Consider the following 24293-nt stretch of genomic DNA (forward strand, 5'->3'; position numbering starts at 1 on the left):
GTCGACATGTTAACATAGATGCATAGCTATTTCTGTACATCTGTCTTTTAAATCTTGTAAACATGAGACATTAGAGGTGTAATCCAAAATTACAAAAGTACATAATTTTATACTTGTCCTATACTTAGCTTTCCTGCAGGTCACTATATCTTCATGTGGCTTTAAGTTTGTGTCTAGTGTCCTTTCATCTGAATGTGAACAACTTCATTTATATATTTTTTTAGAGCAGTTCAATTGTCAATGAACACTTTTAGCTTTTGTTCATCTGAGATTGTCTTAATTACACCATCATTTTTGAAGGATATTTTTACCTGATATTGAATTCTTTGGTGACAGGATTTTTTTTTTTTTTTTTTTTTGCCCTTTAAATACATCATCCCACTTCTTTATCTTATCAAGGTGTCTGATGATGAATTTGTTGATAGTTTTATCCAGAATCTCTTGTAACTGATGTGTCACGTTTTCTTTGCTCCTTCAAGAAAGTCTCTCGTCTTTGTTTTTCAACAGTTTGAATATATTGTATGTAGATGTGGACATGTTTGAGTTTTTTCTACCTGCAAGTCTTTGAGATTCTTGTATTTATTGATTATTCATGTCTTACATTCAGCTTGGGTAGTTTTTATTCATTATTTCTTGAGATAATCTCTCTGTCCAACTTTCTCTTCTCCATCTGGGATTATGCTAATGTGTATACCATTTCACATGATGGTATCCTGTAAGTTGTTTAGGGTCTGTTTATATTTCTTCATTATTTTAACCTTTTCTTCCTTAAGCTCCATAAATCCTCTGTGTTTTTTGATATTATCATTTTAGTCACATATGATTCACTTGATTTCCTTTACTTTGTCAAATTTTTGCTTTAATAATTTCAGCATATGTAAGGCAGTTGTTTTAAAACTCTTTACCTAATAAATCCAATGCTCATGTTTCTTCAAGAATGGTTCAGACGATTTTTTTTTTCTTTTTAGATGATAATGGTTTTGTTTTTTTCTATATGTTTGTGACAGTGTTTAATAGGGCATTAGAAAAAGCATCCACTTCTCCGACTCATCTCAGATTTGTTCTCTGTCATACAAATTCTTCACTTATCAGAATTTCATGCTCCTAGTCTTGGGATCTACCCAATATGAATCCTGAAAGTCTATTCAGTTCCTTTCTGAGTGTGCATTTCGCATGGCATGTGTGTGAATTTTTTAATTCCCCTGAATGCATGGCTGTTTTTTGAATTTCTTAATATCCCCCAAATACATATCCCAGATCCTCCTCAGAACTTTATGTTGTCTATTCTATGCCTTCACTCTTAATCTCTTGCCTGTGGCATCTGCACATCTATAATCTCTCTTCATCTATAATGAGCCATTCTAGATACTTCTCAGGTCAAGTTTAGACTTAGGCAAAACAGTTTTGCAGGGAGGCTGCAAATAGGTTAGAACACTGCAAACAAGATCTTTTGTGATTGCTTTGGTCTGAGACAGGTAACTGGGAATTGGGCCGATGCCTCTTACACACCAAGCCTTCACTGTTCCAGGCAGGGGGAGGGGCAGGAGTGAGTAAAACATGATGTAATTTCCCACCACATTGAATCTGGATTTTTCCTAACTGGGTGTTTACTTTGTTGATGTCGATCTTTGTTTAACATTTTTCCGGATTTCCTATAACGTTATTTGAGCTATTTTCTGGTTGTTTACTTATGTTCCCATGGGAGAAGTCAGAGCTTCCTAGTCTGTAATTAAGTTGACATCAATCTATGTGTTAAATTTTAAATGGCTTCATAATATTCCATTGTATCAATGCTTCATAATTCTCCTAATTTCTCCCAAGGTTATTGTAATTTAAGTTGTTTTCAGGTTTTTCTTTCATGAATCCTGTTGAGCAATATAATAAATTACAGAAAATATTCATCAGTTTTCTGGTAGTTAAAATATGATAATGTTCTAAAAGTTCTATAACTGGGTAAACATTATAAACACCCTACAATTCTGTTTAATGCTCCAATAATCTTCTTTCAAAAATGTCTTTTTTCGGCACTCTTTTCAGGATTGAATCCTTGTTCAAATGGTATATTCCTTTGATAAACCAAACAAAGCAGAAACAAATTTTGCTGATGAGAAAAGTAAAGAGAAAAGAAAAAGGCAAGTTCTCTCATCACTTTGAAGTTTTAATTTTATATTGATAATAAGCATTTTCAAAATGCTTGTTAAGGATTTCTCTAAATTGTGTGTGATTATTTGCGTGTGTATGGCATAAGATACTTAATTGTTTGAAATTACGTATGATCCAGAAAAGGCTTCATCATGGCAAAAACAAAAGAGAGAGATTAATATCTGGAGGTTTATGGTCTACAATATGTTTAATAATTGTTCATCTAATCTCTTGTAATAATTTACTGATGTAAATAGATCCTGAAGGTAAAATTTACTGGTCACTATATAATAGTTAATTAAGATTCCTTTTTGATAAAATCAAACCAACAAGTTAACTAGTTCCAATTCTCTTCTCATACCATGGGTTACTGTTTTAACCTGACTCCTATAATCCATTTGATAAGAGTGGACTGTGGACTTGGGTGGCACCCTTCTCTTCTGTATATAAGCTACGGGAGCAGAAGAATAACAGGTTCTACTTAGACAGAAAAGCAACAGATAATGGATCCCAAAGTTTGGCGTGTGGAACTAAATGACGGCCACTTCATTCCTGTACTGGGATTTGGCACTTATGCACCTTATGAGGTAACAATAGTGGTTTTGGGGTTGAGGATTTGAAAGAAAGTAGACCTAAAATGTGTTGAAGACTTTTTGTGTTGGCAAGTCCCTGAGTTCCTTTCTGACTCTGGGAGGCTCATTTGGTTCTTGAAACCAGGCTAGAACCATTCCTTCTACAAATAGACAAAATAGTCAGTGTTCTTTCTGCATCAGAGTCTGAGTGTGTGGTCACCCACAGATTATTCTGTTTTCCTCCATTTTCCATCTATTTCCCAGGTTTTCATAATAGATAAGACTTTTCAATCAAGAACACTGACTGTTAGCTGACTTGCTTTGAGGGTTATTACATGGGAATTGTTTCTCTGGATATTTCTGGAAATCAAAAAATCTTTCCTCTGACCAAGAAGATATGATCCAGAGAAATATTTGTGGTAAAAGGTCCCAGATATGAGGTGAATGACAAGTGATTGGAGAAAGTTGCTGTTCTGTTGTGGGGTAACATGCTGAGTGACAGAAATTAAATAATCCATCTGTAGTTTACCTGGTACTTCTCCTACTGCTTGGGAATTTATCCTGAATGGAATAATATAACATCATTTGAGGGAATCAGCTACAGACTCCCAGGTCAAGATTTCAATCCTTCATCTTTGTTATTAATTTAATTGAAACAAAAATGGAGATTTTGACTCTGTACAGAAGAGGGGGCAAAGTGGATGAGTCAGTAAACTGGAAGCCAGAGTTTGCCTTCCAAAGTTGGCTTTAGACTACGTAATTGTACAACAAGGGTCTAGTACTTAAAAGTTGAGTCTCACATTCTCATCTAGAAAACAAAAGGAAATGTTCAAAGAGATGTTTTGGTGACCGATGACAGTGGTTGTGTACTTTGTAGTAGAAAGTGGAGTGAAGGGGAGGGAAGAGTCAAGGATACCACTGAAGATTCAACTTTGGCCAACCTCTGAGTGGCTCTACATCTAAGGACTGAGCCCAACCAGCAGAGGGCAGTTAGAACAAGTATCTACTTCCTAGGAACATCATTAAATAAAGAAAGCTTGTGAAATACTTAAAAAGCAATGGAATAATATTCAGACATAAAACAGATGGAAATCTTGCCATTTGAAATTAGATGGATGAACCTGGAGAAAATTATGCTATGTGAAATAAGACAGACACAGTAAGACAAATACTGCATGATCACACTTATATATGGAATTTAAAAAGTCAAACACAGAAGCAGAGAGTAGAGGAGTGGTGGCAAGGGGCTGGGGGAGACAGCAATTGTAAAAATGGGGAGATATTGGTCAAAGGGCACAAACTGTCAGTTATAAGATGAAGAAGTTCTGGAGAAATAATGTTCAACATGGTGACCATAGTTAATCTATTTTGTTCTTCAGATTTGATAAGAGAATATCTTCTGTGATCTCACCACATAGACACAAAGTTAAGTAAGAGATGTGATGGGTATTTTAATTAGCTTAATTGTGGTAATCATTTCACAATGCATAAGTATATGAAAACATCAGACTGTACAGCTTAAATACATAGTTTTTAAATTCACACACAATTTTTATTTGGCATTTTCTGTGTGACAACACTGAAAGTAGGCACTTAGAAGTGATCACTTTGCTTTGGGAGATTTTATTCCATGTACATTTTCCCTTTGTTGATTTTGCTTAGTAATCTCTCACAAGATAAATTGTACCCATGACTATAACTATATGCTGAGTCCTGTGATTTCTTTCAGCAAATCACTGAATCTGGGGCTGGTCTTGGCACGCTCAATGCTACTGATCAACCAGTGAATGCCTGGGATTGAAGGAGTTTTCGGGATGGCCGCTTTGGTCGATTACCAGAAAAGACCCAGGCAAACTGCCATGGGTTCATCAATACACATGCAGAAATAACCAAAGACACAAGGATAAATTAATTCTTAGGAAGGTCAAAGTTGTGCCATCGCTATCTGTCAATCACGTGGATATCCAACTACTACCTTTGGTTGCTCGTCTAGGTTCCTAAGAGCAAAGCTGTGGAGGCCACCAAATTAGCTATAGATGCCGGGTTCCGCCATATTGATTGTGCTCATTTGTACAACAATGAAAAGGAGGTTGGATTGGCTATCCGAAGCAAAATTGAAGATGGCACTGTGAAGAGAGAAGACATATTCTACACTTCAAAGGTGCTGTGTATTTGGGGGGAGTGTTTGCACAGGTGCGAACGTGATTGTGTGGCGATGACAATTGTATGCTAGGACCTGTTGTTTGGTGAATTTTGCTTATTGGTACAACTTTGTTCACACATATTCATGTATTAAAACTAGTGTCAAAGAACGATGATGGCTTTCTCATCATTGCTTGTTCAAAGTTTATGATTTTAATGGATAATCACTTAACTTTTCTGAGCCTCAGACCACATCAGGGTGAGTTAGTGTGAAATATTGAAGCAGACACTACTGTGATTAGATTACAGCTTCCCTTATCATCCGGGTGACTTATTACAGTTTCTTAACATTCTGAATCTCACTTCTCATCTCCATCAATAACAGACAGCAATGTAAGAGGCATTTTGTGAATTAAACAAGATATATCTGTTTCTATAGATATAAAGCTATAGATTGAATTGAGCCCAGCACATATTAATATGTTTGAAGCACCTTTTATCTAAAAGAGTATTGCTATTTGTTCTCCAGAGGATTGAATATTTTCAGAATTAGACTGTTTGTGGACTGCTTTGTAAACTCCATCAAAAAAGCATTCAGATAATGGGCATGTTTATTATTTGATAACACTTTTTATCTCTTCGTTCATTTCCTTCCATTGTTAGTAGAGGTACTAATGGTAAATCCAAACGAACAATAGAACATCTAGGAGTAAGTCAGATCGAAAGGGAATACACGCAAGAAAAAAGCATTTTTCCTCTGTAGTTGTCAGTTTCCGACAATAGAAAAATGTCTAATTATTAGGTGAAACAAGAAAAACAAAACTGATTGAAGTATTAATCCAATGCAACTTCCATTCTTTAACCTCTGCAGCTTTGGGCCACTTCTCTTCAACCACAGTTGGTCCGGCCTGCCTTGGAAAGGTCTCTGAAAAATCTTCAATTGGACTATGTCGACCTCTATATTATTCATTTTCCTGTGGCTGTGAAGGTTGGCAATTTGCATGATCACATCTATTTTACTTATTGTGTCAGAATGTTTTTCAGCTTGCATGGATGGTTGAATTAATGTTTTGCTTAGAATGATGTAAGGGTCATTACACCAGAGAAGAATCCCCAAAATAATAATTCCTGATCAGCTTTTTGTGTACATTTTTTGAATCATTAATTACTTTTCCATGCCTCCAACATAAAAGAGTTCAACAATTTCAAAAACCCTGCTTCAAACACTTGAGGAAATAAAAATAGGAATGCTCAGTGTGCAGTCCTTATGATGACTCTTGAGTCTCTTGGCAATGTCAAAAATCCAGATTCACACAGATGGAATGAGTAATGAAAATGTCTTACGCTTTTGCATATGAGTTGGTCGCCTAGTTCACCATTTCAAGTTGAAAGCAGATATGATGATGTTCTCTTTGCATGGGTCTAAAACTGGTAGCCTTCACAGGAGCTTAGGAGACCTAGCCTACACCATTGGCTATCTTCACAATGGAATTTTGTAGATTGCACTTAGCCATTATGGATTGTCTTATGTAGGATTCTTGATTTTAAGTTATAGAAATGTACTCAAGCCATCCTTTGCTGAAAAGTTTATTGGACTATGTAATGGGAAGTCTAAGCCATTGATAGATTTAAGGATTTGGAATAGTCTTCAGAAATGTTCCTTTTCCCTATCCTTTAACTTTTCATTATAATTGGTTTGCTTTATTTTTGTTGCAACATTTTCCATTGGTGGCAAATATAGCCCTGGAGCATGTTCAAGGGTCATGTTCATTAACACGTGAGAGTGTCTCTCATCTTCCAGCATCAATATTAATACTCAAAAGAACCTTAAGTGACCCTGTTTGGTTCATGTGCCTGCCCTTGGACCATTGAATTTTAAGACCCATAAGGAACTCTGATTGTCTAGCCTGGTTCAAAATTCTAACATGTTTTTCTGGAAATAAAGCCATGTAATTTACTGTCATTCTCAGCGTGAGGGTGGCTTTTTGCTAGAGGAAGGTATGGGGCAGACAATGGTAGCATAAGTCACTGAGTCTCCTTTAGGACTTAGGAAATGACATTTAATAAAACATAATCAGCGTCAGAAATTAGCTGAAGTTGTTTCCTAAAGACATTTCTTACAACTCCATATGAAAATCACGTTGCAAATATCAGTATCTAAAATGTTACACCACCTAACTCACAGAGGTTTAGTGTTCTGGCCCTAGATGTACCTGGCAGCATTGCTAGACGTGGAGAAATTATTTTGTGACATTACTAACACGGCTGCTTCTATTCCAGCCAGGGGAGGAACATATTCCACAAGATGAAAAAGGAAAAGTAATATTTGACACAGTGGATCTCTGTGCCACGTGGGAGGTGAGCACTTGGAGGAGAGCAGGGGAAATCAAGAGAGGGAAAATCTAGTTTCCCTTTCCATTTTTGAGAATGGTCTATGCCTTTGTATTCAGAAATTTATAAACTTTAAAAGAACAGGTGTGCTATCCTGGTTTGGAGGAAAGCATTCCTGAAATGTTAATTGAGAGAAATGGAGCAGAATAATTTGGGACAGGAATGACAGGCATCTCTTTTCTTCTATTTGTAATACTCTTTCACATTTTTCTCAGAAGACAGTAATTCTTATCCTTGCTGTCACTACATTCTTTCCTTGTTTAATTTACTACTTTTTTCTCTTCTCATTAATCAAGCCAATTGGCTTCATTGTCATTTCTTGACAGTTATTCCTTTCAACAGATTTTTCTTGCATTTATTCTTGATCTATAAGTGATTGCACAAGTGATTCCTCACCAACACTTCCTCTCCAGGCCATGGAGAAGTGTAAAGATGCAGGATTGACCAAGTCCATCGGAGTGTCCAACTTTAACCGCAGGCAGCTGGAGATGATCCTGAACAAGCCAGGGCTCAAGCACAAGCCTGTGTGCAACCAGGTGAGCACCCTTGGATTACTCTCCCTTCTGTTCTTCATCTCTTTCTTCTTGCACTCTGCCAGATGTCTATTTGCTTCCCCTCCTATTCACCCTACTTTTATGGTGCAGAAGATTCCATAAAGCAGAGCCTCTCTTGATGGGTATGGATAAAACTGATAATTGTATCTCTTTTTGTAAAGTCTTAGTGAAAAAAAGTGGTGAGACTTTAGTTCTAAATTTTCTATAAGAAATTTGGGAAGTAAAGGAGTTAATGGAGACCTAGAATATTTACCCAGACCTTAGAGGGAAGGTCACATTTCCCTGAGCTGTAAATGATGATCACAGATTGGAGGCATGAAAGTGATTTGAAAGGAATTGGGTACGGGAAGGAAGATCATGAAATCATGGAATTGGCAGTAAATAAGGAAAGAGTGAAAATAAGGTGAGGTAGTTGTTAGGGGTTTGTATGGGGTTTGTATGTCTGAATCCTTCGTCTTGGTATTTCTGTGTTCAGGGGTCTTTGAATAGGAAGCATGGATACAAGAAAACTTAATTGGAGACTAGGAACTCATCCAGGCTAGAGGGATGGTTTCTGCTGATACTAAGGGTGGACAAATTCAACACTCTGGAACATTTACTGGAATATACAGCAGATCTTGTTATGTACTCAGTGTTAGTCTTGTTTTCCTCATCGATTTTTACCCTTAAATGAACCGTTCATACACCTTATTCTGTATCTGTTTCTGTGCTCTTACAATTTTTGTCCATTTTTATTTTACTAGCGTAAGAACACATAACATGAGAAACATGAGATCTACCCTCTTATCGGATTCTGAAGTATACAATACAACACAATACAATCGTGTTAACTATGGGGACTTATACAGCAGATCTGTAGAATTTACTCATTGTGCATTATTGAGACTCCACAGCCACAGCAAACAACTCCAGACTTCTCCCTCCTCTCCACCTCTGGCAACCACAGTTCTCTCTGATTCTATGAGTTTGACTAATTAAGATTCCTCATATAAATGGCATCATGTAGTACTTGTCCTTCTGTCAAAATCTTAGTTCATTTGTCATACTCTCCTCAAGGGATAACTTGCAGTCAAGAAGTTACCACCTTCTGTTGAAACATGTGGCTTATAAAATTTGACATTTTGACATATAGTGATATAGCACTTCTGATTTTCACTTATAAATGTGAAAACATTCATGTAATTCTAACATAGGTTTTACTCTCAATTTTTATTATGAATTGAATAAAATTATGAATATTATTATGAATATTCAGATATTAAGAGAAGTTGAGTGTGATAGAAAACATTCATCTTTTCCCTCCCGTAATCAAAATTTTTAACATTTTAGCACATTGCCAAATATATATATATGTGCGTGTGTGTGATCTAGCATTCAATCCATATTCAAACTTTCCTATGGTTTTCCCAATGGCTTTTGTACATCGTTTATAATCAGGAGCCAATTTTGGACCATATTTTACTTTCATTCATGTTTAATGAGCTTTCTTCACCAAGAATGGTCACTCAACACCTCTTTTACCATGACTTCTGGATGGTTTTTGTTGAATATTCTGGATTTATCCAATTGTTATCTTGTGATATTAACTAACTTGTTTCTCTAGTCCCAGTTTCTATAAAAGTAGAAGTTAGATCTGAATGCCCTATTGCACTAAGGTTAGACATTTATGGCAAGAAAATGTCCTTTGTATGCTGTGCCCCTCAAATTGCACTCTGGTAGGAAGCCTGTCATGACAAGTTGTCCCACTGTGAAAGATGATAGTATTTTTGTCTTGATTAAGCTGGTTGTAGCCAGGCATTTTCTGTGTAAATATTTTCTCCTTTGAAATTATCTAGCAATCTGTCCAGTGATGATTATGTCAGTGGAAGACATAAGGCACCCAAGTTTTCACAAAATGGTTGAGTAGCCATCAATGATTTTACCCTGAATTAGTTATTTAATTGGGATTTGTAAATAATTATCTTCCATTTTAAGTATTATTTTATAATTTTTTTACCTGGCATTTTATCATAAACAGAAAATTCCCTCAGCTCACTCCCTCTCTCTCTCTGTCTCTCTCATCACTGTGTGCTCATGGATTTTTATTTACTCTATGTGTTAGAATTGCTTTTAGTCATTATTCCCTTTGATGATCAAACCTACCATATGTCATCATTTGAATCCCCATCAACCTGGTTCTTTTGTCCTTTATAGATCTTTTCACAAGTCTTTGAATAATTTCTTGCTTTCTGGCACTATTTGTTGTCCAAGGCTCTAACATTTCTTTTTTGTATCCCGGATCTAGAATTAGCCATGTCTTCTTGTATTACACCATGGTATTGAGTAACCAAGATCTCCATAGAGTCGCTTGTTCCCAGGAATGTCATGCTGTTCCTATATTTTTTTACCCTTTTATGGAACAGAGATATAATATTTATTTTTAAAAAACTCATTACTTGATGTAGGTATTTCCAGTTTAAATTTAATAATACACTTTTTTTATTCAGCTTCCTTTTTACTTTTAGTCTTTCTGTTTTATTTTAATATTGTCATTTCATATACTCTGACACTCTTCTATCTTGGTATTCTGCAGGTGGAATGTCACCCTTATCTCAACCAGAGCAAACTGTTGGATTTCTGCAAGTCAAAAGATATTGTCCTGGTTGCCTACAGTGCTTTGGGAAGCCAACGTGAACAATGGTAACAAAGAGAACAGGGAGATTCCCTAAAACACTGTTTTTGATGAAATAGGTTTAATGATACCCTACTTGGTTTTATGAAATTAACTCTCATTCAGTTTCGTGGAGAAAGGGGGGTTTTGGAAGAAATTCTTCTCCTTTATCACACCAACACCCTGCCAATTCTTTACCATTATATGTGACTGCTTAATCAATACCAATTTCCTGAATTAACATCTATATATAATCCAAAAATTGAGACAAAAGTTATAAGCTTAAGTCATAATTTATGTATTTAATAACTAATGAATCTATTTCTAGTAATATACTCTCTAAGCTTCACTTAATTTATGTCTAAAATCAGAATAGTAATATATAACTACCAGGGGCTGGCCTGGTGACATTCTGCTTAATTTCACATATTCTGCTTTTGTGGCACAGGGACCACAGCTTCAGATCCCAGGCACAGACCTACACAACACTCATCAGACCGTGCTGTGGCGGCAACCGACACATAAAAAATAAAGGAAGATTGGCACAGATGTTAGCCCAGGGACAGTCTTCCTCAAGCAAAAAGAGGAAAATTGGAAATGGATGTCAGCTCAGGGCCAATCTTTTTCCTCACACAAACACAGGAATATATATATATATATATATATATATATATATATATATATATATAATGTATATATACAATATATAATATATATATATTTCATATATAAATAACACCCAGGTTCATCATGAGATAAAAAATTATAATCTGAAACATTTTTGCATCCTTCTCTAGAACTATCACACACTATGAGTAATGATGAAAGGAGTAGTTTTCATTTGGGGACTACTCAACTTTTATCAATATCTTAGAAAAGTTAAAATAAAAACTATCCTATACTTTCCCTTTCTCTTTCTCCTTTCGTGCCCTTGTTCTGACTTTGAGGACCATGACCAGAGAAGAAAGACAGCCACTGAGAAGTAGTAAGAAAAAATTCATGATTGGCAGCATTGGTCTGAATTCAAGCATGCATCAAAATGACATGGAGGGATTTGAAAACACAGAACGCTAGGTGCTACACCTTAAATTCTGAATCAGGTGGTCTCGGATGCAGCCATGGAATTTGCCTTCCTAACAAGTTCCCAGATGCTAGTGATGCTTCTGGTCCCTGGACCACATTTTGAGAAGCATTGGTCTAGAGTGGACCTACTCAGTATGTTTTGGAAGTCTCCTAACCAACTGAGGACTGAGTCTCAGGTCTTTAATATTACTGCCTTTCCTTCCAGGATGGACCAGAGCTCCCCAGTTCTCTTGGATGATCCAGTTCTTTGTGCCATGGCAAAAAAGTATGAGAAAACTCCAGCACTGATTGCCCTTCGCTACCAGCTACAACGTGGGGTGGTGGTCCTGGCCAAGAGTTACAGTGAGAAGCGGATCAAAGAGAATATGCAGGTGATGAGTGAGATTGTGGGCATAGGGCTCCAAAACTTTTTGTAAGGCTCTCATTACAGCTTTGGGCCCAGATGAATTACCTGTTATATATTCCAGTTTTCTCCTGCCGTTGCCACAGTGAGAGATTGAACAGAAAACAGAGATTATATTTCCAGCGTGAAGTGTGCAATGTAGTCTTCAGCCCTGTGGAAGTAAATCTCATTGTTTTCATTCTAAAATGAGGGAAATGGACCATGTGATTTTCTTTTCCTATTTCAGCTTCAATAACAAAATACCGCAGAGTGGGTGTCTTATGAACAACAGAAATTTATTTCTCACAGTTGCAGATGCTGGAAGTCTGAGATCAAGGTGCCAATGTGGTTGGATGAGGGCTTTCTTCCTGGATCACATTTCTCATTGTATCTTAACATGGTAGAAGGGGTAAGGGATCTCTTTCTGGTCTCTTTTATGAACGCATTGATTGCATTCAAGAGGGCTCCCCTGTCATGACGTAATTAACCCTCAAAAGACCTACTTTCTAATTGTACCACAGTAGAGGTTAGTTTTCCAACATATGATTTTGGAGACATGCAATCATCAGAATGTAGCGGTGATCTTCAATCTCCAAATCACTGTGGTTTCAGTTTGCATTTCCTTGAATAATAATGTAGCTTCATTTTCATGTATTTATTCTCCCTGAGTTTCTGCTTTTGAGAAGTGCCCATTCAAGTCTTTGTCCATTTTTATTAAGGTGTCATTCATTTTATTTATGTGTAGGGAGAACATTAGCTATAGCTGCATAACAAACTATCCCCAATTTAGAATTTTAATACAAAAGCTGTTTATTTAGCTCATGACTGTGTGCTTTGACAATTAGTCTGGGCTCAACTCAGCAGTTTTCTTGGCTGGGTTCTCTCATATATTTGCAGTTAAATGTCAAGTAACTCTGCAGCTCTGCTTTAGGAGGTTTTCTGGCTGTTGTCAGTGGTGTTTAAACTCTATTCTTTACAACTTCTCACACAATTGGCTAGACCATAGACAACTATCCTGTTCTTCATCTCATCACAGCGGCAGGATCTCAAGGCAGCGAGTAGGTCCTTGCAGCGTCTTTTTATGTGTAGTCACAGAATGGTCTCACCACTGCTTCTGGCAAATTTTATTGGCCAGTACAACATACGGGCCAGGCCAGATTCAAAGGTTAGAGAATCTTGCAAAGGTGCTTTTGTATTCTCATTCAAATTTGGGTCTCTAATACACTTGGATTTGTTTTTTTAATATGATGTTAAAATGGACCCAAATATATATATATGTTTAAATGGAAATCCAAATGTCCGTATTTTCCCACAGATTTTTATTATTTTCTCTGTCATATTATCCAATGACCTTCAGTCTATTTCAGGCCTCTGTCTTCTATTCAACTACTTAATTTTCTCTACCGTTGCATTATCGTGGAAAATGTCTTATTTTTCAGAACTTTAAAAATTCTTCTTTATTCCTTTTTCTTCTTTCAGAATTTTTTTTGCTATTCTTGACTAGTTCTTCTTTTTTAAGATTTTTTTATTTGAGTTCATAATAGTTTATACATCATTGTGAAATTTCAGTTGTGCATTATTTCTTGTCTGTCACCACATAGGTGATCCCTTCCAACCCATCCATCCAACCCCCACCCCCATTCCCCTGATAACCACTGAACTGTTTTCTTTGTCCATGTGCTTGTTTGTATTCCACATATAAATGAAATCAACTGATATTTGTTTTTCTCAGTCTGGCATATTTCAGTAAGAATAATTCCCTCCAAGTCTTTCCATGTAGTTGCAAATGGGATGAATTTTTCCTTTTTCCTGTCTGAATGTTAATCCATTGTCTGTGTATACCACATCTTCTTTATCCAATCATCATTCGATGGGCACTTGGATAGCTTCCATATCTTGGCTATTGTGATTAGTGCTGCGATGAACAAAGGGGTACATATGTTACTTTGGATTGTGAGATTTCAAGTTGTTTGGGTAAATACCCAGTAGTTGGATAGCTAGGTAATATGGTAGTTCTGTTTTTCATTTTTTGAGGAATCTCCTTACTATTTTCCATAGTGGCTGCACCAGTTTGCATTCCCACTAGCAGTGCATGAGGGTTCCCTTCTCCTCACTCCCTTCATTCCCACATTTGTTATTTTTAGTCTTAGTGATTATAGCTGTTTTAAGAGGCATAAGGTGGTATCTTAGTGTAGTTTTGATTTGCATTTCCCTGATGATTAGTGATGTTGAACATCTTTTCATGTGTTTATTGGCCATCTGTATATCTTCTTTGTAAAAATGCCTGTTCATATCCTCTGCCCATTTTTTGATCAGGCTGTTTGTTTTTTTGTTGTTCAGTTGTGTGAGTTCCTTAAATATTATGGAGATTAATCCCTTATCAGATATGTGATTTGCAAAAATTTTCTCCCAGTTGGTGGATTCTCTTTTGGTTTTGATCCTTGTTTCTTTTGTCTTGCAGAAGCTCTTTAGTTTGATGAGCTCCCAACTATTTATTTTTTCCTTTGTTTCCCTTGATGAGAAGATGTGATATGTGAAAAGATCCTATTAAATTCAATATCAAAGAGTGTACTACCTATGTTATCTTTCAGGACTTTTATGGTTTCAGGACTTATCTTCAAGTCTTTGATCCATTTTGAGTTTATTTTTGTGTATAGCATGATAATAGTCTATCTTCATTCTTTTTCCTGTGGCTGTCCAGTTTTCCCAGCACCATTTACTGAAGAGAATATCTGTTCTCCATTGTACTTTCCTAGCACCTTCTTCAAAGACTAGCTGTCGGTAGATATACAGTTTTATTTCTGGCCTTTGAATTCTGTTCCATTGATCTGTGTGCCTGTTTTTGTACCAGTGCCATGCTATTTTGATCACTATGGCTTTGTACTACTTTTGAAGTTAGGGATTGTGAGGCCTACAGTTTTGTTCTTTTTTCTCAGGATTGCTTCACCAACTTCAGGTCTTTGGTTGCCCCATATGGATTTTAGGATTCTTTGTTCTATTTCCATGAAGAATGTCATTGGGATTATGATTGGGATTGCATTGAATCTGTAAATTGCTGTGGGTTCTATGGATATTTTAACTTTTTACTCTTCCAATCCATGTGCATGGAATCTCTGTTTATCTCTTTTCTTGATTATCTATTTCTTTCAATAATGTCTCATAGTTTTCATTGTATAAGTCCTTTGCCTCCTTAGTTAAATTTATTCCTCGGTACTTTATTCTTTTTTTTTATTTTTTTGCCCATTCTAAATTTAATCGCATTCCAGAGTTCTCTTTCGGTAAGTTTATTAGCGTACAGAAATGCAACTGAATTTTGTACATTGATTTTGTACCCCACAATTTTACTGTAGTTGTTAATTATTTCTAATAGTTTTCTGATGGATTCTTTAAGGTTTCCTATATATAAGACCATGTGGTCTGCAAACAGTGAGAGCTTCACTTCTTCACTCCCTATTTGGATTTCTTTTGTTCCTTCCTCTTGCCTAATTGCTCTGGCCAAAAGATCCAGTACTATGGTGAATAAGAGTGGTGATAGCTGGCATTCTTGTCTTATGCTCACAAGGATGGCGTTCAGTTTTTCCCCATTGAGTATGATGCTGGCTGTGGGTTGTTCATATATGGCCTTTATTATGTTGAGGTAATTTCCTTCTATCCAAATTTTGTTAAGAGTTTTTATTACAAATGGCTGTTAGATCTTGTCAAATGTTTTCTCTGAATCTATTGAGATGATTGTGTGGTTTTTATTCCTCATTTTGTTAATGTGGTGTATTACATTGATTGATTTGAAGATCTTGAACCATCGCTGTGTCCCTGGAATAAATCCTACTTGGTCATGATGTATGATGTTTTTGATATATTGCCCTATTCTGGTTTCAAAAATTTTTTTAGGATATTTACATCTATGTTCATGAGTGATATTGGCCTGAAGTTTTCCTTTTTCGTGTTGTCCTTGTCAGGCTTTGGTATCAGAGTGATGTTGGGCTTGTAGAATGTGTTATTAAGTGTTCCATCTTCCCTAATTTTGGGGAATAGCTTGAGAAGGATAGGCATTAAATCCTCTCTGAAAGTTTGGTAGAATTCCCCAGGGAAGACATCTGGTCCTGGGCTTTTATTCTGTGGGATGTTTTTGATTACTGTATCAATCTCTTTACTTGTGATTGGGCTATTCAGATTCTCTATTTCTTCTTGACTCAACTGCGGGAGGTTGTAAGAGTCTAAGAATTTATCCATTCCCTCTAGATTGTCCATTTTGTTGGAATGTAATTTTTCTTATAATCCATTGTATTTCTGTGGTATCAGTTACTTCTCTTTCATTTCTAATTTTATTTATCTGAGCTTTCTCTCTTTCTTTCTTTGGAAGACTTGCTAGGGGTCTGTCAATTTTCTTTATCTTCTTAAAGAGCCAGCTCTTGGTTTCCTTGATCCTTTCTACTGTCTTTTTTTGTTTTAATACCATTCATTTCTGCTCTGATTTTTATTATTTCTCTCCTTCTGATGCCTTTGGTCTTTCTTTGCTCTTCTTTTTCTAATTCAATTAGGTGTAGTTTCAGATTGATTTTGGGTTTTTTTCTTGTTGATTAAGGTGAGCCTCTATTGTGATGAATTTCCCTCTTATTATGGCTTTTGCTGCATCCCATATCAATTGGTATATTACATTTTCATTTGCCTCCAGATATTTTTTGATTTCTCCTTTAATTTTTTCATCTTCCAGTGATTGTTCCATAGCATGCTACTGCGTCTTCACATCTTTGTCCTTTTCTTATCTTTTATTTTGTAGGTAATTTAACCTTTAAAACATTGTGATCCAATAGATGCTTGTTATTATTTCAATATTCTCAAATTTATTGAGGCTTGCCTTGTCTTCCAATATATTGTCTATCCTTGAGAATATTCCATGCGCACTTGAGAAGAATGTGTATTCTACTATTTTGGACGGAGTCTTCAATATATGTCTATTAAGTTCATTTGTTATAGCTTTTCATTTAATTCCATTGTTTCTTTGTTGATTTTCTGTCTGGATGATCTATCCATTGGTGTGAGTGGAGTATTGAGGCACCCTACTGTTATTGTGTTATTATCAGTGACTTCTTTTAAGTTTCTTAATAATTACTTTATGCATTTTGGTGCCCCTCTGTTGGGTGCATAGACACTTATAAGTGTCATTTCTTCTTAATGGAATGTCCCTTTGATCAATATATACTGCCCCTCTTTGGCTTTACCTGTCTTATCTTGAAGTCTGTTTTGTCTGATATAAATATTTGCAACATAGGATTTCTTTTGTTTACCATTAGCTTGTAGTATCCTCTTCCATCCCTTCAATTTGAACCTGTGTTTGTCATGGAAGCTGAGATGTGTTTCCTGGAGGCAGCATATTTTAGGGTCTTGTTCTTTAATCCATCTCACCACTCTGTGTCTTTTTATTGGAGAATTCAATCCATTTTCATTTATGGTGATATGCATATATGGGGGCTTAATGCTGCCATTTTATCCCTCATTTTCAGGTTCTTCCACCTTTCCTTTTTTTCTCATCCTGTGTATTTTGGTCTATCAATCGAGTTATGTAGTTTTTTATGTTGTGTTTATTTGTTGTCTTCTTATTTATTATTTGTGTCTCTGTTCTGCTTTTTTGTTTTGTGATTACCCTGAGTTTTGTATTCAAGATCTTGTGGATAAGACAGTCCCTTTTCTGATGGCTTCTAATTTACGTAGAGTAATAGATTCAGTCCCTTTCCTCATGTCCTTTTAAGTTGTTTTTCTCATATCTAATTCCATCTTGTGTTATGAGTTTGTGTTTAAAATGACAAGATTATCTCTGTTTCTGGTGTTTTCCTTCCCTCTGTTTTTAATGCTATACTTGAGTAATTGCTATCCTGCTCTGATTCTGTCTACCTATTTAACTCCTGAGTCTGTGCTTTGTAACCACTTTGTCCCCCTCCACTATTTTTTTTATCAGGTATGATGGCTTTCTGGAGGATTGTTTTAGAAGGAGGGGGTCTCATGGTTATGAACTCAATTAGCTTATGTTTGTCTGGGAAAGTTTTGACTTCTCTTTCATATTGGAAGGATATTTTCACTGGATAGCATATTCTTGGCTGAATGTTTTTGTCCTTTAATGACTTGAATATGTCATTCCAGTCTCTCCTAGCCTGTAATGTATCTGCAGAGACATCTACTGAAAGCCTGATGGGGGTTCCTTTGTAGGTTATTTTCTTCTGCTTTGCCACCCTTTGTATTCTTTGTCATTCAGTTTTGCCAGTTTCACTACTATATACCTTGCAGTAGGTCTTTTTATGTTCATGTATTTAGGAGATCTGGCAGCCTCTTCCACATGGATTTCCTTCCCTATGTTTTGGAAGTTATCTGCTATAATTTTTTGAACAAGCTTTCTACTCCATTCTCCTTCTCTTCTCCTTCTTGAATACCTATAATTATTCTGTCGCATTTCCTAATTGAGTCAGACATTTCTCAGACTTTCTTCATTTCTTTTTAGTCTTAGTTCTCTCTCCTCCTCTATCTGGAGGATTTTGACATGTCTATCTTCCGTTATACTGATACTCTCCTTTATGGTGTCTGCTAGAGCATTTAGGGAATCCCTATTTTATTTTGTTTCTTCTATCGTGTCTTTCTTTTCTAATATTTCTGATTGATTTTTCTTTGTAGTTTCAATCTCTTTTGTGAAGTAGCTCCTGAATTCATTGAATTGTTTCTCTACATTCTCTTTTAGCTCATTGAGTTTTTTGATGATAGTTGTTTTGAATACTTTGTGATTTACATTACGTATTTCTGTATCATCAGGACTGATTTTTGGGTACTTGTCAGGTTTTCTTTGGTCTGGAGATCTAATATAGTATTTCCTATTGATAGAGGAGGTAGCTCGGTTCCTACGCATCCTAGCTTTATTAGGTTGCACCTATGGCCTGTCATCAATATGTGGGTGTCAAGAGACACTTATTTTGAGTCCTCTTCCTTCAGCCAAATGCCAGGGACTTGAGCCAGTGTTAGATGTGTGAGGGGAGGGGCACTTTCTCCTGTGTGCTCCTGGTGTTCTCGCCGTCTTCTCTCTTGGGGTGATGGCATGATAAGGACATTCTCCATGAAAACTTTTGCCACTGTAGAAAGCTTCCCTCTAGGCTGCAAGGGCCACTGGGAGTCCTTGAATCCTGTGAAGAAATGGCCCCTCTCCCCTTCCTTCCTTTTAGGAGACCCTCTGTGGTCCCAATCACAGTTTTTAAGAGAGAGAGCAAAGATTTCTCTAAATACACTCCACTCTCTCCAAGGGGGGCTCCAGCCTCTCTACCCTCCATTGTATGACTCCCTAGATCTCTCTGACATTTTTTGTGTTGTGTTGGATGTTGTCTGTTGGAGTAGGGATTTTTTTATTGTATATCGGAGGTGAAAGATTTCTGAGAGACCACACTCCACCATCATGTTGACGTAACTCAACTAGTTCTTTAATGTCAAATACAGTATCACTTATCAATGTTTGCAAAAAATAAAAGTATAAGTCTCCTGTTCATATTGCAGTGTGCCATTTGCACAATCCTTTTGTTAGATTTATTCAAAGATAAGGGGTAAATTAGATACCCTTTTGATAGCTTTTTCCTAACTTTTTATTTTGAAGATTTTCAAATGTACGGGAACATTGAAAGAGTAATTGCAATAAATGCATTACTTATAGTCATCAATTATTATATCAATGACATTTTGCACACTATCAATTGATTGAATTGTCCATCTCTTAATTTATCCCTCCAACTACACTATCTATTGCTATCTTGGAATATTATTATGGATTGATGAGTTTACTTGTTTCAACATATTAGCTCTTATAGACACCCTTTTTGGTGTTGAAAGTATCTCCCATTTAGATAATGAAATCCTCCCCAAGCCACTTACTGTGTCCTTTGAATATGACATCATTAGTATTTCAAAAATTATTGGTTTAAATAAACTTGAAAAATTTTTCACATCCTGACTTCATTTATGGGATTTAGAAATCTACCTGTATTCATCAAAATTACTAAATTATGTGTTTTACTTTTCAAATTTATTTCTAGATTCTTCTTGATTTGCTAGGTTCATTACCTTGTCTCTGAATAATATCAAATTTGATACTTCAGCTTTTTTATAAGATCTCCTTTTGTCTGTTGTCTTGTGCAGTTTTAATATACTATATCAAGGGATGGATTTCTATGTAATATTTGCTTTATATATATTACCACTTGAGTATTTTTATGACGTCTTTAAAAACTTTTGAAAACTTCTAAGACATTTTGAATTTTGCCTCTATACCATTCAATCTGATTTATTTGGATTTTCTGGATGGGCATGTATGAAATCTAAAAGTTCTAAAAATGTTTCTACTTCTGTGATAGGTTTTTGGATTCCAGTTGACTTCAGAGGACATGAAAGTCTTAGATGGCCTAAACCGAAATGTTCGATATCTTACTTTAGAAATGTAAGTGACTTTGGTAAACACACTGGGCTCAATTCATTTTCTGATAGTATGTTGTTGTTAAAGTGTATGTTGTTAAAATTTATCTCAATACCAGAGGACAGAGGCCAGTTTGAGACAGAGATGAGACAGGTACTTTCTGGAATCTCATCCTAGACTCACGCCAGAGCTTTTTTCACTGTCACAACAGCAGGGTGAATGGATCAGGGTCAGCTTGAACTTTCACATATATGTCCTGCCCTCATCACTCCAAAGATCTTTCCAAGAAGGTAGATATTGCTGAATCTACATCTTCCATGTATGCCTACCATTTCTACAACAATCCAGTGGACATACACTGTGGATATCACCAGTGTAGCCTGATTCAATGTTTCCAAAACTGTGTTTCTCATCTTCTTTTCCAAACTTCTCAATTCTTTATCAGATTAAAAAAGATTCTCCATAAAGTTTGTGGTCCATGCCAGAAATGCCCATCAGTCCCATATGGTGTCTTCATGAGATCCTGCTAAGTTTACGTCCTTCACAAGTTTCCAAATTTTTTCCTTCTTTTTCAATGAATGTTTATTCAGGACCAAAATAATGCATTTCCCTCCAGAAGAGCTAATCTTGTGGGATCAGTAAGAATTCTTGGTTAAAATTTTTTGAAACATGAAGATCTCGATGAAGAAGACAAAGCTTTTAAGAAGAGAGATTTAAACCATTGGGAATGTGTGGAGGCAAAGGCACCATTGTTGGAGTGTATTTTTAGCCAACAAAACATCTTAACTATTACTTCATGCTCTTTGAGAAAAGACCTTCAGCATAATTGAGGGAAAGACTGGGTACATTCTCTATGCCTGTGAGAATGTTAATTCATAATAGTAATAAATGTGATAATGTATGGAAAGGATTTGCATAATGGCAAGCTGTGAATACTCAAAAGTTGGTAAATATATTTTTATCCTTGCTAATATATTTATTAATATAGCTTGAAATGAAGAATAAGATAGGGAAATTATGCAGAGATAAAGACAGAAAGGTAATCAATAAGTCATACTTCCAATAAATTAGATATTTTAAAAAGAAACCATTATATTTCTATTACTTTCTATTTTGACCTGTTACTGAATAAAGACCTCTATGCTGTACAGTAAGCTCCTTGGAGATGGGACCCAATCTTTGTGTGAAACTCTTTAGATTTATGAATATAACTTGGTATGTTTCCTGTGGTGGATACTTAGTAAATAATTAATAAATTTTAAAAATTGAAGCGAAGTTCTATTCAGTAACCTGTGTCACCCTCAAGTATTTATCAGTTCTGAGCATATATCTGGACACGTGTTGTTCAAAACAAGCCAGAACCACTCTTTGCTCCCACTAAGGATTTCCAACAAGAAAGGACAAGTGATCTGTTACTTTCTTGATAGAAGTAGATAGGGAAAAGGAGGTATTTGAATTTTTGATTCTGCTTCATCCGTGTATTAATATCTTAGCAGGGAATGCAATTTGAATATTTTAATTATTTTTATTATTATTTAATTATTATGAAGTCACGTTTGTGAAAGAAAGAAAGGCAGACTCCATGCCCAGCCAGAAAATAAAATGTTTAACTTTACCCTAATGACAGCTTCATAGAAATCACTTCTGTACCACTGTAGAAACAGAGTCATTGAATCCATGCATGCATTGTTTTTTCTCATTTTAGGTTTGCTGGCCACCCTGAGTATCCATTTTCTGATGATTATTAACTTGGAGGCCTTTGTTCTGACCTCCACTAGAAGCCCTGTGTGTGGATAGTGAGGCAAGAAACGTCTCAGATGTTGGGAACTATATACATCAGCATGAATTTCATCCACCTTGTTTACAAATGCATACTCACCAAGATTTAGGTCCATAGATCAGGAAAGAAAGTCACTCAATATTTGTCACATCCTGTAACAATTAAAAATTTTCCCCACAAATATTTTTCCTATTCCAGTCTCTGTTTTGTATATTTTCTTTCCTTCTGACTCATTAGAGCCAAAAAATGATCTACCTAGAATTTCTGTGTGTGCTTCTTGGTGAAATGGGATACAATAACTATTTTATAGACACTTCTGGAGAGGACTGGGTAGAGTTTTCATTCCCTAGGGAAGTAATAGTTAGCAGTTATTTATCAGTCAGTGTTCCTTTGGGCATTCAAGGAGCAAGAGGACACACTCCATACAGCCTGGATGGTGACAAACATATTGAAAGGATGATCAGCAATGCATAGGCTCCCTTTCAGCAGCTCAGGGGATCATTAGTCCAGGAAATCCCAGAACGAGGTAACCCCGTGTCAGGGTTGGCCCAGAAGGTGGGAGGGGAGCCAGACTGGAAGGATGACTAGGATTCAGATACATGGTAGTTTTAAGAACACATATCTGCTTGGGAAGCTTTGGGAAATGCCTCTTTTCTACTTCTGTGCTGTAGACAAAAAGAAACTTTTCACAATATTTTACCTCAGAACCAGAGCTGAGAGTCAGAGCTAGAGTGTTGCATGTGCCCTGGAAACAGTAATGAGCTTGCAGGCTTGAATTTTGGCAGGAATTTGGCGAGAAACAACTGACTGATCAAAGCCCCTTGAACATTAGCTCCAAGGTTATCATAATTTCTTAGGTTCTAAAGCATATTAATTTGATATACTGGATCCTTTTAATGTTTCAAACACAGAGCAAGGCATACTTACAGATAGAAAACACAAAACATTCCTAAGGCTTTAAATATTTTTGGTATAGCCAACGTTAATGTGACAAATACACTTAGTATTTCCAATTCTCCTAGCTTTTCAAACATCACTTCAAAATACATGCAATAAAAAATAGCACAATGTTTACAACACTCATTAAGTTTTAGGAAAATTTTTAAAAAAAATATCCATTTACTTTCTATATTTTTTTATGGATACAAAGTCAATCATGTAATTTTAAGGAACCGTATTTTGAACTCAAACTGCTTTGGTAAATTTGAGACAATCATGGACCAAACAAAGATAATCAAAGAATTTTGAGGCTAAAAGTTGTTTAAAACCTGGGTACACTTTCTAACACCTATACCTGCAACTGTTTCTTCAACTCCTGACCACATTCATGTTTCATAACCACCATGCTTTCTAAAACCATGCTCTTCAGCTGGGATAAAACCAAAAAGCTATGTAACCCACAGTATTTCCTAAAATGATTCATGCTTTAAATTAGAGAAGGTCATATATGTTCCCAGATTTTAGTTCACATTTGTATAACCTTATGTTATTAAGACCCAGTTAATAATTATATAATGAATAACTCTCCTTAGGTCCACCAGAAAATTGAAGTCAGAGGGCAAATTGCAGATCTAAAATTGGAGAGACAGGTGGTTACAGAAAATCACAACTTCGTGGAAGCAGGATAACAACAAAGTTACTTGGCTAACATTACTCAATTTCAAGGCTTACTAGAAAGCTGCAGGAATCAAGACAGTTTGGGACAGGTGAATGTACAGACATGTTGATTAATGGAACAGAATAGGGAGCACAGAAATAGAGCCAGACAAATGGACTTGAAACATCTTTGAGAAAAGAACAAAGGCAATGCAATTGAAAAAGAATAATCTTTTTAACAAATGGTGCTGGAACAACTAGATATCCACATGCAAAAAATGCATCTGTCTTCAGACCTTATACATTTCAGAAAACTTAACTCAAAATGACTTATCAGCCTTAGTGTCAAATGGAAAGGTATAAAACTTTACAAGGCAACATAGCTGAAAATAGGGATGATCTTGGGTGTGGTGATGACTTTTCATTTATTTTTATTCAAATTGAATCACCAATTTATTAATAAAATATTGTCATAATCACCTTTATACATGTGAAATGTCAAGCAGTATAGGAACCCTCAACAGTTTCAATAGTATTGTGTGCCATCTATTTTACATTGCTGACATT

General features: G+C 35.9%; 1 protein-coding gene across 3 annotated transcripts; it reads left to right on the top strand.

Moving 5' to 3' along the window:
* The first annotated feature begins 2504 nt into the window (after nt 1-2504).
* LOC100070570 (aldo-keto reductase family 1 member C23) lies at nt 2505-22311 on the top strand. Of its 3 annotated transcripts, none has more exons than XR_011433830.1 (10): nt 2573-2729; nt 4708-4875; nt 5728-5844; nt 7137-7214; nt 7661-7783; nt 10374-10480; nt 11740-11905; nt 12164-12325; nt 20292-20374; nt 22056-22311. XR_011433830.1 is itself a non-coding variant. In XM_001500882.5 (9 exons), the coding sequence occupies exons 1-9, from the start codon at nt 2646-2648 to the stop codon at nt 22096-22098; spliced, it is 969 nt and encodes a 322-aa protein (XP_001500932.2). In that variant the 5' UTR covers nt 2505-2645; the 3' UTR covers nt 22099-22311. The 3 variants fall into 3 exon arrangements, 1 of the variants encoding a protein (XP_001500932.2); XR_011433829.1 differs by having other exon boundaries at nt 12226-12325; XM_001500882.5 differs by lacking the exon at nt 12164-12325 and having other exon boundaries at nt 2505-2729.
* The last annotated feature ends 1982 nt before the right edge of the window (nt 22312-24293 follow it).

The sequence above is a fragment of the Equus caballus genome, chromosome 29 (assembly GCF_041296265.1).
Source record: "Equus caballus isolate H_3958 breed thoroughbred chromosome 29, TB-T2T, whole genome shotgun sequence".
NCBI lineage: Eukaryota > Metazoa > Chordata > Mammalia > Perissodactyla > Equidae > Equus > Equus caballus.

Excerpts from the sequence above, each read along its gene's own strand:
- LOC100070570 (XM_001500882.5), top strand. The coding sequence starts at position 2,646 with ATGGATCCCAAAGTTTGGCGTGTGGAACTAAATGACGGCCACTTCATT. Across the intron at positions 5,845-7,136 it reads ATTTTCCTGTGGCTGTGAAG|CCAGGGGAGGAACATATTCC; the intron begins GTTGGCAATTTG and ends CTTCTATTCCAG. Across the intron at positions 11,906-20,291 it reads GGATCAAAGAGAATATGCAG|GTTTTTGGATTCCAGTTGAC; the intron begins GTGATGAGTGAG and ends CTTCTGTGATAG.